Genomic DNA, 16,694 nt, shown 5'->3' on the forward strand with positions numbered 1-16,694 from the left:
ATCATTCTGGGATAAGGGGGCAGGTACTACACTACGTTCTGATCGGAGCACTCAAGATCACAACATATTAGTATCACGCCTGTATCCACAAAGGGGTAGCCAGAGGCGTATAATACACCCACTTCTTGAGCTACGTTTAAGTTCCTTATGTACGTGAGCGTATTGCCATTAACCGGTCATAAATCCTGAAAACCACGTGATATTAATTGTCTATGAAACAAACATAAATTCAAACTCATAAATACTAATTTGTTTTTTTTTTTTTTTTCAGTTTATAAATAGGTTTTTATTTCTTTTTTATATAGATAAGTATTTTTGTAATTATTTGTCAGTACCTTATATAATTCAGGGACTGTAACCTGGAACCTGACAGAGGGCAGCAGTAACTATCAGTACTATTCAGAGGCAGAGGACAGGAGTCCTAGTATGGCTTTGTAATAGACTACTCTGGGCGCCATCCCACTCGCGTCAGACAGAGTACTGCGGGGCGGAAGGCAAGAGGGAAACCACTGCCCTATTTTTCCCTAAAAAAGTAGCATGGAGAGTATTTTACAGAAATGCTGCACCGACAAGAGCGTGGCTCTTAAATTGATGATGATGACCTTATATAATTATTATTGTATGTCACAACATGACTAAATGTGCTGAGCGTTATAAGCATCGCTTCCATAGATATATACCTACCACATTTATATAACATAAAACATGAACAGCCTATATACGTCCCACTGCTGGGCACAGGCCTCCCCTCAATCAACCGGAGGGGGTACCTACCACATTTATGACAATACATTTTCATTCCATTTCAGTGGTTTAGAGCCCGAACCGGGATTGGAACTCTTGACACTACGTTGTATGTCACGCGTTCTCCGAACAGGGCCATCACGGATAGGCTAGTTTCCAACTAGTCAAATCAGTTACTTTTTACTAAACGTCAATAGGCATTTTGTATACTTTTGTATATCGGGTGAATAGGCATTTTCTGGGTAAGCTCGTTCCAACGTCGATCTCTTCTTCTTGTGGAAGAACGAAGTCAAGAGCAAACCCATCTTAATTAAAAAAAAAAAAACGTCAAAACACTAAATTCCTATGGAATTTGTATGAAAAAGCACACTGTGACGTCGTAGAAAAACGTGATAAAATGTCGGACTTATTATTACATTGTTCTTGATTTAAATTCATAAATAAATAGAAAAAGAAAATGTTTCTCAAAATCGATTCGAAATTCGAAGTTTCGATTCTTAATTGGATGTATTAGTCAGATGTGTTGACAGTATCCGTTCGTCTGTTATTAAGAGTCTAGCTGTTATATTGTCGATGAACAGAACACTCGATAAAGGCGGTATCATGATACCATCGCGCTAGCTGTCAACGGGAGTAGACAGACCGGTACTGTCGGATGCTATCGGGTTGTTGTTATCTACATCCGTGGATTGAAACGTTAAGATGGTTGGTCAACTGGTTGGCGGATTGACAGTTTTTTATGGTGAGGGTTACTAGGGTCCGTGGTTCTGTAAGAAAGAAAGAAAAAATATTTATTCGGCATACTTAACACTAATTAACGAAACATACTAGGTGGGGATCACAAAGTATTTTTTTGTGATATGTCCCCACCGGGATTTGAACCCGGGACCTCCGGATCGCGAGCCCAACGCTCAACCACTGGACCACGGAGGCCGTTATGGTCATTTAAGACTAAAGACCCAGAGGGGGTGAGGAAGGCGCCCGTTACGAATTGGGGCGGGGCGAAGAGTTACCGTTCTATACGTAGTATTATTCTTTATTCTATGCCATAGTCTAGATTTTACATGCAGTCCTGTTTGAGATGGATCTAGATCAGACGAAGACAAGCCACTGGGCAACCGATTACTGATACCAACCAGGTTGTCAACCCGGTTGACGGAGGCTTACACTCTAGCATAGAAAAAAGATTAAATAATAAGTATAGACCGGTAACAGCCTCCGTGGTCTAGTGGTTAGAGCGTTAGGCTCACGATTTGGAGGTCCGGGTTCGATTCCCGATGGGGACATTGTCGAAATCACTTTGTGAGACTGTCCTTTGTTTGGTAAGGACTTTTCAGGCTTGAATCACCTGATTATCCGAAAAAGTAAGATGATTCCGTGCTTCGGAGGGCACGTTAAGCCGTTGGTCCCGGCTATTAGCCGTAAAAACACCTCCACCAACCCGCACTGGAGCAGCGTGGTGGAGTATGCTCCGTACCCCCTCCGGTTGATTGAGGGGAGGCCTGTGCCCAGCAGTGGGACGTATATAGGCCGTTATATAATGTATAGACCCCCGCATCATTTTGTAGCTAAATTTACCTCCCCCCCCCTGGGTCTTACGGTCTCTATGGCCGTAAACCGAGTAAGGGAGAGCGCGCACATTTGTCTGTCTCGCTCACACTTATACGTTAGTCTTTTTTTTTTAAGAACGTCTAGGGCCCTATGCCAAGGTTTTTCTTGCAGCTTCTTTTCCCCGGCTGTACAGGTTGTGAGAAGCTGCAGTAGTTTTAGGCGGATGAGACGTTCGTTATGATATCAATTCGGCACACGTTAATAATGCCTAATAAGTGTCCGGGGTGTAACTCTAGTATAGTGGAGAGTTTTAGAATGATAATTGAATAAGGATAAGTGACAGGGGGTCGGATGCTCGTGCGGGTTGTTTCCTGGCGCAAAGGTTGTCCATCGCCATACAACGTGGTAACGCGGCAAGCGTGATGGGGACCTTTGCGCCCGGAGCCACCCGCGGGGGCTTATTTGACTAAATAGATTGTTATTGTCTATTTTATATAATGTGTATTTTTGTTTTGACTGTAATGTTTATTACGAATAATTGAATAAGGTAAAAGAACTGAAAATTAAACATTTCCAAAACAAACAAGAAAAGGACCTGCCATCATTTTAAGTACAAGCCAGAAGACGTCCTTTTTTTCGTTACGGTGTCACTAACCTGTATCACACACCGGACACTTCATACAAACAACCTCGTTTTCCACAGACACCACACATTGACGTTATCGTATACGCGCGTCTGTGTGTGTGACGTCTGGCGTCATTCGATTCTAGTCTAAACTATGTCCGAGGGGCGGGTGGGGGGTGTTTGAGGTAAACCTAGCTCAGCCGCTGGTGGGGAGCGGAGAGTTGCCGTTCTGTACGTAGTATTATTCCTTATTCTATGCCTGTATATTCAAATGTATATTGAGTGACGCGGCGTCTGCGCAAGAGCAGGTTAACCGGATAATGTGACATGTAAGCTTTATATCGGCCCTAATCAATCCGCAGTAATAGCTGCACCCTACACCACAGTATGGAGAGAACGGTAGGAGCAATCTGTATTTTTAGCAGCTAATATGAGCAACGTGATAAAATTATATCACGGTCATTTTGTTGATTCCGACGAAATAATTATGGATATTATATATACAATTTAGGAGAACAGGCCTGATGGTGCCCAATTGGACGCGAACCTCAGGGCGCGTCATCTGAGCGGACTAGCTTGTGTCGTATTGAGTGTAGCTGCTGTTTTCTCTACACTATGGTTGTATAAACTGTCCCATTGCCCACCTGTCTGGGAGGGACAGCTTTCTAGCATTTACAACTGTTTATAGAGTGGAATGCCTGGTCTTGGGAAACTGCTGACTCTTGTACTTGTAGTCTGTCTGTCTGTGTGTCTGTACTGGGCAGGTATGGCACGGAGAAAGCTAGACGTGAAAGGTTTACTGTAGAACTTATCCCTGATCTTCTCTTCTTCTATTGTGTGGGTTGTGAGGTGGATTACCGACCCCATCAACCCTGGTGTCAGGGTTATTATTGAGCCGCCAAAGGCCCCTGACATGGCTCATGTAACGACTACTAATTTACATCAGTAAGTAGTAACCGGGACCAACGGCTTAACGTGCCTTCCGAAGCACGGATCGTCTTACTTTCGGACAATCAGGTGATCAGCCCGTAATGTCCTAACCGAACTAGGGATCACAAAGTGATTGTTGTGATATGTCCCCACCGAGGTTGTGAACCCGGGACCTCCGGATTGTGTGCCCAACGCTCAAACCACTGCACCACGGGGCTGTTTAATTATAAAAGGCCGTTTAATTTAATTATAATTATAAAAAGTGCGCAATGTCAACAAATGACAAATAGCAATTTTGTTTTTTATATGAATTGACCAAATGTGGTCTTTTTAATACAATCCACAGATAATAAAATCTATGCGGCAGACTGGAGACTAAACAATGTTGTGTTGCTTCTGTTGTGGGACGGGTTTGGACTGTTAACCTTTTTAGTTTTGCAGCCTTGTACTGCGCATGCGTTTAATCGCCGGACTAGAAATTCTAACAATAATATTAAAAACGCGTAAGTCTCTGTTACGTTTGTTTGTTACTCTTTCACGCAAATATTACTAAATTGATTTTGATGAAACTTTACAGTAAGTACTTGTAATATTAACAGAAATTCATCTTGTGATAGAGCATCTCTGAAAACTTTTTTTGTGGTCACCCATCCTATGACCGGCCTTTGCGAAAGTTGCTTAACTTCAACAATCGCAGACCGAGCGCGTTTTCCGCTGCGCCACCGAGCTCCCTTTTACTGTATAACCATTCCACAATTAAGTATTGAGTATTGAATTTTTGTGCAAGAATTTTACACATACATACATACATAAACTCACGCCCGTAATCCCTAGTGGGGTGGGCAGAGCCACAAGTAATCAAAGACAACTTGCAGCCACTGTTGATACGATGTCGTAAGCTGGATATGATGAACCTTATGGTGATAAGGGATCAGCCTATCGCCCATAACATTAAGAAGAATTGAATAATTGAAGAATTTTCAACGGCGAAATTCTTTACAAGTTCCCTTGGATTATTCAAACAATCCGTGAGGTGTTCGAGTCGGAGACGACTTGAAGAATGTTCTAGAGCATCTCATTGACATTCAATGCATTCTTCATCCGTCCAACTGAAGATTCAGTCAAACCTTGAGCTAGGTCTGCAGGTCATACATTCATGTCATGCTCCAAATAACAGAAACAAGACAGAAAGCTCGGCTCCACATAGTTCATCTTGCGATGTACCTCTGCCTACCCCAATTAGGATATAGTTGTGAGCTTATGTTACGTGTAGTTCCAAATCTCGCCAGCGTCGTGGCCTGCGCCGCGGCTTATACTGAGTGAGGCCCTTTTATAAAGGACACCACCACCATCATTGACCAGTCCATACACTCAATTATTTGTATTTCTCGTGTCATCATCAGCCCATTAACGTCCCTACTGCTGGGGCACGGGCCTTCCCTATGGATGGATAGGGAGATCGGGCCTTAAACCATCACGCGGGCCCAGTGCGGATTGATAGTTATTAACGACTGCTAATGCAGCCGGGACCAACGGCTTAACGTGCCTTCCGAAGCACGGAGGAGCTCGAGATGAAAACTTTTTTTTTGTGGTCACCCATCCTATGACCGGCCTTTGCGAAAGTTGCTTAACTTCAACAATCGCAGACCGAGCGCGTTTACCGCTGCGCCACCGAGCTCCTCGGGTTCAGGGTAGATCGTAGTAAACCGTAAAAAGGAGTGAGTTTGTATATTATGCACCTCTGCCTACCCCTTCGGGGTACAGGCGTGATGCTATGTTGTTATATAATTAGATAAACAGAACAATGCTTTGGGTGTATCAGACACGTTCATAACCTTCTTTTTACTGTCCGAAAACCTCCCGACAGAGTTTAAACTGTCCCTCTTTCCCTCAGTTAATTTCCCCCGAGCCAGAGGGCCGGCCCTCCCAGCCCTCACGTCGCGTCCTTCACGTACCGGGGTGGGCAGCACGTAGAGGAAACTTCGTTTTTCAATAAAAACCCGCGTCAGACGTGCGTGTAAGGCTGAGTTGTGGTGTAGGGTAGAGAGAACAGTTGGTTTTTGAAATGAAATGAAATTTATTGTAGTATTTTTTCTTAAATACGTAGACTATTTTGTTTGCTAGGGTTATTAATTTGCACACTATGATGCACGCCCGATTGACTATGAATTAAATTTTAATATTGTAATATTTAAGTACATACCTATGTAATGTTGCACGCCCGATTGGGTTAAATTGTACCTAAGAATTGTATTTTTTTTTCTTTTTATAATGTAACTATGACATCTTTTTTTTGGACTGTACAATTGCAATAAAACACTTTTGATTTGAAATGTGGTCATACATAGTGAAGGAAGTAAATATTATGGTTCAGCATATTCAGTCATATTCTGATTATTAATCTAATCTTACTCTAAATTAACTGGTTATATTTACATCAAATTTACATAATATTATTAGGATGCAATAACAAATACAAATATAGGTTAGAGCGCTGTGATCTGCCAGTCGGCGTACAAATATAAATTAATTAAACATTAATATTATAAACGAATTAAACATTAGAATTCTGTACTAATTATGCATGCCCTATTATATTTTTTACATTATTAAAGATATAAATTTATTATTAATAATTGTCACAATAATATAAAAGTCAAAGTATAAAAGAATCAAACCCAAAGAATCAAACCTTTTCTCTTAGCCACAGCTTTAGCTCTACACGGAAATGTTTTAAAGGAAGTTCTCTTAAATGGCTGAGAAGGTATTGTACGTCCTCACACATACACATTTACAATTTTTCCTTACAATGTTTCTAAAACTCAGCTGTTCTAGGCACTATTTCATAAACAAGTTTGCTGGGATTTCTAAGATTTCGATTATGTGTTTCTCTTGAAGTTTTAAATATTTCTCTATGTGTTTTAACAAAATTGGCAAGCTGAATGATGAAGGATTATAGGATTACAAAAGCAGTATATAAAGCGAAGGTTGGTGGTAGGGCTGGCGGAGGAAGACTTAGAAGGACGTACATTGACCAAATAGGAGATGATCTACTCTGAACCGGCGTGCGTGTATGAAGCGATTGATGAATGTGGAGGAAGCAAGAGAAATATGTCAGGATCAAAGCAAATGGAATTCCATAGACTCTGCTTACCCCGGTGGGAAATAGGTGTGAGTTTATGTATGATTGTGTGTTTAGGTGCGTGTGTGTTGTATGTGTGTATATGTCTCAATTTTAACCATACAAAATAGATTATTATAAAAAAACTTTAAAAATTACATTTCTATTTAATAGTCATACTGCCAAGCCTCTCTTCTCTCACATAATGACGTGAACGTCCCCACTTGAAACCTTCCACTGAATTACCTTTCACATCCCCCAAAACATACAAAAGGCTATAAAAACCTGCCCGACCGGGGGTCGAACCCGCGACCGTTAATGAAGGCACATCAAACGCAGCGTACTAATGAGTCTCGAATGTTTTTGAAGTGTATTGTATTGAACGGATTTTGTAATGGTTTACAAAGGGTAACTCGTAGCATAGAACGCAGTCGGGTAGTAAGGGATATTGCTACGTATAGAATGGGCAACTCCGCTCCCCACCAACGACTGAGCTAGGTAACACCCCCCCCCCCCCCTCGGTCTTACTTTAGTCTTCAATTGTATCTAAATATATAAAAGGAGAAACTGACTGATTCATTGACTGACGTATCAACGCACAGCCTAAACGGCTAAACGTAGGCACTTGAAATTTGGAAGGGACGTAGCTTAGGTACCGTAGAGGTGCACTAAGAAATGAATTCCCGGAATTCCCATAAGAACGGGAATTAGCGGGAAAATCCTTATGTATGAAAAATCTAAACCGCTTAAGTTAGACGCTTGAAATTTAGCTTGCAGGTACCTTAGTAAACTTAAAGCTTAGTTGCAACAGGATATTTCAAAATTCCCACGGGAACTGGAGTTAGCGGGAAAAAACATTTGTATGAAAAAATCTAAACTGCATAAGTTAGATGCTTGAAATTTGACATGCACTCCCCCACACACAAAGATCTCTCTTTTATAACACGCCACGCGGACGAAGTCGCGGGCAAAAGCTAGTAGCGTATAATCGTTACATGCGCCATGTCAGGAGCCTTTGGCCACTCCGTCGGGATCTGATTTTTGTGGCACTTCCAACTTCAGAAACAATATCTTCTACTCACTACTAATACTAATCGGCTAGGCCAAACCTGTAGTCGGCCCATCTTTAAAGATTACAACAGCGCTGTGTCCTCATAAAAATTCAAACTCCGTACCTCAGTATAAATTGCCATCACATTTAATACTTAAGGCTTTATCTAGAGTATCCATATTAGAGTCGCGAACAACAAACAAATTAGTAAATTGAATCGATCGATTGTGCTTTGAATAGTCGATGCGGCAATCGTGACTCGATTAGACGATCGAGACTTGTCGATAACATTGGTGGGCCCTGGGTAACTGTACTTTATGATATGCTAGGTCTGCGGGGCCAGGCCGCGGGTTGAATTTGAAATTGGGTCGTGTACGGTCACGAGTACTAATATGTATACACTTTGATACCATGTCACATTAACTTTTTCCACAAATTGACCCATCATAAACTGCCTATATACGTCCCACTGCTGGGCACAGGCCTCCCCTCAATCAACCGGAGGGGGTATGGAGCATACTCCACCACGCTGCTCCACTGCGGGTTGGTGGAGGTGTTTTTTACGGCTAATAGCCGGGACCAACGGCTTAACGTGCCCACCGAAGCACGGAATCATCTTACTTTTTCGGACAATCAGGTGATTCAAGCCTGAAAAGTCCTTACCAAACAAAGGAAAATCTCACAAAGTGATTTCGACAATGTCCCCATCGGGAATCGAACCCGGACCTCCAGATCGTGAGCCTAACGCTCTAACCACTAGACCACGGAGGCTGTTACCCATAAGTCTCATTAAATGTCAAATATGTTAGTGCGACAGGGTTCTAAAGTGGGTATATGATATTGCTCATGACTGTACTAGGTACAAGATAAATACATACACATAGGTACATAAACTCACGCCTATTTCCCAGCGGGGTAAGCAGAGACCATAGTATTCCATTTGCTTCGATCCTGACACACTTCTCTTGCTTCCTCCACATTCATCAATCGCTCAAGAGAAATTATGAAATTCTGATTCCAAAAAAAAGACAAATCTAAAACTAACGAAAAACATTTTCCGTTTTTTTTTTTAACTTATTTATGAATTTTAATTAAAGAAAACGTAATAACAAGTCCGACATTTTATCACGTTTTTCTATGACGTCACAGTGTGCTTTTTCATACAAATTCTATAGTAAATTTGTGTTTTGACGTTTAGTAAAAAGTAACTGATTTGACTAGTTGGAACCTAGCCTATTGGAACGCGAAATCTATCACAGTTTTCACTAACACAGTTGGCTCGACCATTTTAGACGGCGATACGGCTCACCTATCACGTTGGTCTAACAGAAAGCTCGGTGAGGTGTGGGTACTTAGTTCACCTTGCGATGGATGTACCTCTGACTACCCCAATTCGGATATAGTAGTGTTTGTTATGTTAACTATTTTAATGTTTATAATTGACTACATTACATGTTTTTACCCGACTGCGGCGAAGTAAAAAGGAGGGTTATGTGTTTAACAGTTATACTTTTATTGTTTATATGAAAAATATATTTACTTAAAAACACTCTACACGTGATTATTTTTTTAAATTTATTATCGTAATATAAGTGTTTAATAAAAGAAACTTAAACTTTTCTCATTGGCCGCAACCACTATGGCCGTTGAACCTGTTACCGTGGCCCATAGAGTCGTGAGTTTATCTTTAAAAAAAAAAATGTGAACGCAAACCGCATACGACGCGCGACAGCATTCTATTTATTATTAGTAGACTGACAACGCCCGCGTCACGTGACGTCGCAGCCATCTGCCGCGGCCGCCTGCCGCGACCGCCGACCGCACCCCCCTCAGTAGCACCGCTAACGGCAAACCGGGCACACGTACATTCAACCTTAATATTCCACAAATAGAATGAACTTCACAACGAAAGAAGAAGAGAAATTGATACAAGTCGTAGGCAAACATCCAGTTCTTTACGACAGAAGTTTACCGGAATACAGGAACATTGTTACCAAGGAAAACCTGTGGAATGATATCGCTAAGGAGTTGAATAAGAGCTGTAAGTGTTTTAAGGTTATTTTTATCGCGTATTTGTGTTGAAAACAACGTTTCTAGTTTGAATTGGTGGTTGAATGATAATGTTATGGGATAAATAAGCTGGCCGATGGAGCGTCGTTTTGTAGTTTGGTTTTGGAGAGGTATGATCCTCTGTCGACGAGACTCCAGCGCCATCTGTCGTCCGCTCAGTCAACTATTAACATAGAACACGCAAAGGAACATAATTTGAATTTCGAATTCGGCACTTCATAATATTAATATTTATAAATTGTTAATAATATCAAATTATTCAATTGAAAAACATTTTAAAATTTTTGATTTTATTGTTTAATTTTGTTTTATTTATATTTTATATTTTAAAGATATCAAGTTTGTTTTTGATATTTATTTGTGAATTTTATTATTATGGATTCTTTTCTGCAACAAAGAATTTTAATTTTAATGACGCACGTAGCTTATTAACTAACCTTAATATACGTATTATTCAATTGATTAATTTGATAGTTTATGACGTAATTTTAATTCTATTTCTTGTGTTGTATGGATATGAATTTATTTATAAGTTAGTATCTTATGTTTCTAAAATAAATATTTTTTTAAATAAGAAAGTGGCGTATAGAAACTGAGCAGAGAACCCTAGGGTTGGGGTACTTATTACCAATTTTATCTGTTGGCATGTCGCGAAAATCTGTAAAAATATTATAACTCAAAAAAGTACTTTTTGCATAGGTGAGGATACGAAAAGGAAATGGAAGATCATAAGAGACAGTTACCTCAGGTTCAAGAAGAACAAACGCCGCACCGGCTCCGCTGGCAAGAACTCTAAGGACGAGAGACACCATCAGCTGTGGTTCCTCGACAAGGACAGGCCAGGGTCAGACCAGGACCCTATAGCTTACGACAACGACGACACCAGCCAAGACTTCAACGAAGAAACACCAGCAGAAACCCCATCAGAAAATATAGACCAGCTGGTTAAGGTCGAAATCGATGAACGCGTCGACGAAGTAGAACCACAGAAAAAACTGAAATGTCGGACAAAGATGCCGCCTAAAACAAAGAGACTCGCGAAATTCTGGAAGAGAAGAGATAAGAGAGTACAAAGTTCTGTAGCTTCGAAGTCGAACAGAGATGATGATGTGGAACTGTTCTCTCGCCATATCGCTCAGGTGTTGAGGAGCCTGCCGCCGATTTATAAAGCCGAGGCCAAGAAACAATTGAGCATCACGCTGTCTAACTACGAGATCATGGCCGCGAGGAACGGCTCCAAAGACAGTTCGACGGAATAGTTTGTTACCCCGATACCGACCCCGCCGGCGTGGTCGACAATTTCCCTCATTTAGCGCTTATCGCTATCGACCCAATAGGGTCGATTAATCCTTTCAAATATTCTTCCTCTCAGACGACGCCCTGAGCCGAGGTTCGCGCCCAACTGGGCACCCTCAGGCCTGTTGTTTTAAACGTTGTACCGGGTGAGAGCCTTCAGCGCTCCCCATTTGTCCGGCCAAGTAGTTAATGCCATCTGCGGCAAATCTACAATAAGTCACGTCAAAAAAAAATTGATAGTCGTAAAAACATACTCATGGATGTTGTATTTATAATGTTACCTAGTATTAGACATACTATAAATGTAAATAAACGAATTAACCTTATTGCTTTTTTCTTTTTTCATAGGCGCCATTTGTTTTATTTAGTGGTAGCCCAGTTGGTAGAACGCCTGCCTCTCACTTTGAGGTCGCAGGTTCGAATCCAGCACAGGCCTAAACCAGTGAATGTCGAATTTGTTTTCGAATTCACGTTTCAATCATAAATGGTTATTACGTGCTGACCGGTGAAGAAAAACATCGTGAAGAAACCCACATTCCCGAGAAATGCGTTTTAGGAAGTACGTGACTTAACCTGTGAAAACCAGCCCAATGGTTTTCCCTGCGCGGGTTGGAAGGTTCTGTAAAAAAAAACCGGACCTGTCAAATCTTCAGGTTAAGTGAATAACGGGATAATGGGAGATCCTTAGAAAAGGTTCAGTAGAAAGTACTTTGAACCGACGTGCGTCTATAAGACGATTGACGAATGTGGAGGAAGGAAGAGAGGTGTGTCAGGATCGAAGCAAATGGAATTCCGTAGTCTCTGCCGGGTGAGAGCCTTCAGCGCTCCCCATTTGTCCGGCCAAGTAGTTAATGCCATCTGCGGCAAATCTACAATAACACTCACGTGTCACGTCAAAAAAAAAGCTCACCCATACTATGTATCTTCTGGTGACTTGTCGTCCTATTCTGCCCACCCCGTTACGGATTACGTTCGTGAAGTATCTCTATAGTCTGTTGTATTTATAACATTGAATGTTTCTGCCCGTCACAGTGACATTCACCCTCCATGAAGTTAGTCTGGTCTAAATCCGTCCGCCATCTTACTCGCTTCCTATCGGATGTGATCTCAGATGTTCACATTGTGTGCATGAGTCTGGGGATTAGACGTGTGGTATACTAGCTTTGCGCCCGCGCACTTAAACAAACGTCAGCGGTACGATAATATACACAATAATATAAACACTGAAACTCATACACACATATATACAGGGTGGCCCAGAATTACTTAGTTTTATGCCCTTATTAAGGGTACTTTTTTGGATGTTTCTAAAAGCTTATTAAATGGAGCAGTTTTTAGAAATACTTTCAGGGTCCATGACAATCTCATGTGTTTATTATTCTTCGGCGAAATTTTAACAAGTGTAACAATTTTGGTCGAATTCTCACTTTGACTTCCAATAACTTTTTTTTTATCTTTGATTTGACTGTTTTGCTTTTTTCACCTAGCGGTACATATCTTTAGCCATAGTTATGAAGTAAAATAAAAGAATTATTAAGAAAGGGATAGCGACAAAATGATTATTTCTGAAGTAAGATAGAAAATCTAGAAAAAGGTACAAAATGGGTCATATCTCCTAAACCGTAAATAATCGCTGAAGATATATGGGGTGTTTCTGGTAGCTATTGAGCCCCTCTATCCAATTTTGAACGTGAACTTCTGGGCCACCCTGTATATACACACACGCACAATTAACATATAAAATGAATGTTTATTTATCTTTATTTTCTCTCTCTCTCTCTTTATTTAAGCTGCGCTATGATTTTCATGATTTTGTTCGTATTTTGACAGAACGACATGACTTATTTCGGTTCACATATCGGCACCAATCGACAAAACGACATAATTATATCGTCAGAATCGATAAAATTTGATCATGTTGCGCATGCTAGCCTTACTGAACGTGTAATGTATACTTATCTTATTTAGCCTATACGATCCCACTGCTGGGCAAAGGCCTCCCCTTGATTTTTCCACTCCTCTCGACATTGCGCGATCTCCGGCCAATCCTTGCGATAAGCATTGAGGTCGTCACACCATCTTTTACGCGGTCTTCCTCGACTTCTATGCCCGCCCTGAGGTATCCAGTGAGTAACGACCCGTGCCCATCACTCCGGATGCATGGCCCAGTCCCACTTCAGTTTGGTAATGTACATTACCAATAAAAATGTGAATATGAATAAAAACTAAACAAAAATACAATTCTATCCTCTTTATAATATTAGTATAGATTTTTTACAAGTTTACAAACAAGCAGGTCCGCCCATCGGCAACAGGTAACAATCATAGCAAATTATTAGTATACTCGTAAGCGCTCGCGGCGCGGGCAGCCGGCACCTTGTTATTATCGTGAGCTTTGACTGGACTTGTGATGTGCATTTAGTGGTGGAGAGAGCGGCGAGCGGAATAACTATTTTTTAACCCCCGACGCAAAAGCGACGGGGTGTTATAAGTTTGACGTGTCTGTGTAAATGTGTGTCTGCCTGTGGCATCGTAGCTCCCAAACGGATGATCTGATTTTAATGCGGTTTTTTTTTTGTTTGAAAGGTATATCAGTCGAGAGTGTTCTTGACTATCTTTGGTGGAAATCGGTTCAGGTCTTCAACGTCATCAGATCGTTTGTTAAGTGTGATAAGAATGTTAACACGCTCAGTTTGCTTGCAAGCGTATGTGGGATAAGTTATTTTTTACTTTTTATAGGTTTAGCATTTTTAACCTTTTGTCATGATAATTTAGTACTTTTTTTGGTCGGGGGTTTTTTAAATTTTTAATTTAATTCTTTTATACCTATACCATAGAATAAGGAATAATACCACTTACAGAACGGCAACCCTCCGCCCCCCACCAGCGTCTGAGCTAGGTTTATCTCCACCCCCGATAGTTTAGACTTGAATCGTGAAGGCAGTTTTTATCAGTTTAGTTTATATGTTCGAATTATAAAATTGGACGCCTATGTTCTAATTGTTAGTAATTGGTTCGTATCTCCACCAACCAAGTGAGTATGCTCCATACCCCCAGTTGATTGAGGGGAGGTCTGTGCCCAGCAGTGGGACGTATATAGGCTGTTTATGTGGTTCGTATACTAAGTTTAAGAAAAAATATGTAATTCCGATTACACCATAAACAAAACAGTTACAGAACAAAAATATCAAACAAAACAAAAATAAAATTAAATAAAACTAAAACAAATAAACAAAACTCAAAATAAAATAAACAATAAAGACAGATCTAAAATTAACGAAAAATATTTTCTTTTTTAACTTATTTAAGAATTTTAATCAAGAAAAACGTAATAATAAGTCCGCTTTTTATCACGTTTTTCTATGACGTCACAGTGTGCTTTTTCATACAAAATCTATAGTAATTTCGTGTTTTGACGTTTAGTAAAAAGTAACTGATTTGACTAGTTGGAAATAGCCTATTGCCCGCATTGGGTACGCCTGCGCGGCGCGTATAAATATTTATTTTTCATGGTGATTGATCCTTTTGAGCCCTAAAAACTAAATTAAAAATAAGACAAAATCCCTGCCCGACAGTGGGACGTAATAAGACAAGATTAAGACAAACATTTATAACAGCAAATGATCGCTCCCTTCCTAACGCTATAACCTGCCCCTGCGCACAGAACGAGTGACTTATTTCTTTATTTGCACTCTCCGGGGCGAGCAGAACATACACACCTGTCTCCCTTGCTATGCTTGCTTCAGGACAGATACCGACCCCTCCGGCGTGGTCGACGATTTCTCTCTTATCGCTATCCGCCCACTAAGGTTGATTTATGCTTTTAAATATGACCCTCTCTATTATATTATATTAACTCAGAATAATCTGATGAATCATCTCTCTCAGTATTCGTTACGATGTCACTTACACCCTGCACAAGTACATACGGTAGCCATACAAGTGGTTATGTGTGTTAGTGACACCGTAACGAATACTGAGGGGGATGATTCAAACCATGATTCTGAGTTGATATCAAGTAGAATTTCTTATCGGAAAATTCATGAAAATTTGTGTGATTTTTTAAAATTATTTTCTGTTTCCATACTTTTGCGACGGAAAGTACCACTTGACATCAGCGCAGAATCATAGTCTGAATCATCCCTCAAAGAATTCGTTACGATGTCACTAACACCCTGTATTAAGAGCAATATAAAGAAGATAATAAATAATAATTATTATAATATATCAATATTATAAATACGGGTAACGTGCCTTTGGAACCACAGAACCGTTTTAATTTACTTTTTAGTCGTTATATTTATTTCAGATTTCATTCCAGTTGAACAACTAGACATTTAAATAAAGCTCGCGTACAATTGGCGAGTTGAACCGCCCATCCGGTCGGCCCGCAGAATAACTTGCCTGTTTAATTGTACGAATACAAAATAGCGAAGCGCTTCGCGAATAATGAGGTACTTGGTACTTTCATTAAACTAGTATCTCCAACAAATTCAAAATTCAAATTCAAAAATATCTTTATTCAATAGGTAGCATAGTTACACTTTGAATCGTCAATTTTTACATAACGAACGTCTCATCCGCCTAAAACTACTGCAGCTTCTCACAACCTGTATAGCCGGGGAAAAGAAGCTGCAAGAAAAACCTCGGCACAGGGCCTAGACGTTCTTTAAAAAAAAATAACATAAAATATTATTATACAATTGGGTAATTTAGCTGTCTAATATCAGTTCTCAGACAGTTAATCCCATGCATTCATATCTTCTAAATAATCACTAAACACAACATTCCAAGAACGTAAATATTATTGAAAATTAAGTGGATTACTGACTAATGTATTTAATTACTATTACTTGTCTTAGTAAAAGTAAGTTGGTAGCTGTAAGTTTTAGTAAAAGTTCAAAATTTCCTTGTAAAGTAAATATAAAAGCATTGGTCGTGGGTATTTTATTTTTTACGAAATGGCAACGCAAGGGTCTGATGACGTCAGCTGGGCTAACCTTGAAATGTTAGCTATCCCTTTGAGCACATCTGCGGGGCTGCATGATAACCGCGCCGCGAATTATATCGAGCGCTTCGACCAATAAACGATACGAATGCTATCTACGTAGATGGACGTCAAACGGCTATTGGTCGAAGGCGTCGATATAATTCGCGCCGCGCGCGGCGCTGTTGTCGTGCAGAGCCTACTGGTTTTCTTATACCATTGTTTTTGCTATAGGTACATAGCACATAACTTATAGCGGTGGTGGTAGTTGGTGTGTCGTAGTAAGTCGAATTCCGTGAATCAGAATCAGAATCATTTA

The 16,694-nt window shown here is 40.3% G+C and overlaps 1 protein-coding gene and 1 non-coding gene across 2 annotated transcripts; one reads left to right on the forward strand and one right to left on the reverse strand.

The window, feature by feature from the left end:
- Positions 1-1,605: 1,605 nt before the first annotated feature.
- Trnaa-cgc (transfer RNA alanine (anticodon CGC)) lies at positions 1,606-1,677 on the reverse strand. Its single transcript has one exon. It is a non-coding gene; the product is annotated as a tRNA-Ala (tRNA).
- An 8,156-nt stretch (positions 1,678-9,833) lies between these two features.
- Positions 9,834-11,714, forward strand: LOC126378507 (uncharacterized). Its single transcript, XM_050026918.1, has 2 exons — positions 9,834-10,063; positions 10,792-11,714. The coding sequence occupies exons 1-2, from the start codon at positions 9,916-9,918 to the stop codon at positions 11,349-11,351; spliced, it is 708 nt and encodes a 235-aa protein (XP_049882875.1). The 5' UTR covers positions 9,834-9,915; the 3' UTR covers positions 11,352-11,714.
- Positions 11,715-16,694: the final 4,980 nt, after the last annotated feature.

The sequence above is a fragment of the Pectinophora gossypiella genome, chromosome 26, assembly GCF_024362695.1.
Source record: "Pectinophora gossypiella chromosome 26, ilPecGoss1.1, whole genome shotgun sequence".
Lineage (NCBI taxonomy): Eukaryota > Metazoa > Arthropoda > Insecta > Lepidoptera > Gelechiidae > Pectinophora > Pectinophora gossypiella.

Coding starts and splice junctions, on each gene's coding strand:
- LOC126378507 (XM_050026918.1), top strand. CDS start 9,916: ATGAACTTCACAACGAAAGAAGAAGAGAAATTGATACAAGTCGTAGGC. Junction 10,064..10,791: donor TAAGGAGTTGAATAAGAGCT/GTAAGTGTTTTA, acceptor CTTTTTGCATAG/GTGAGGATACGAAAAGGAAA.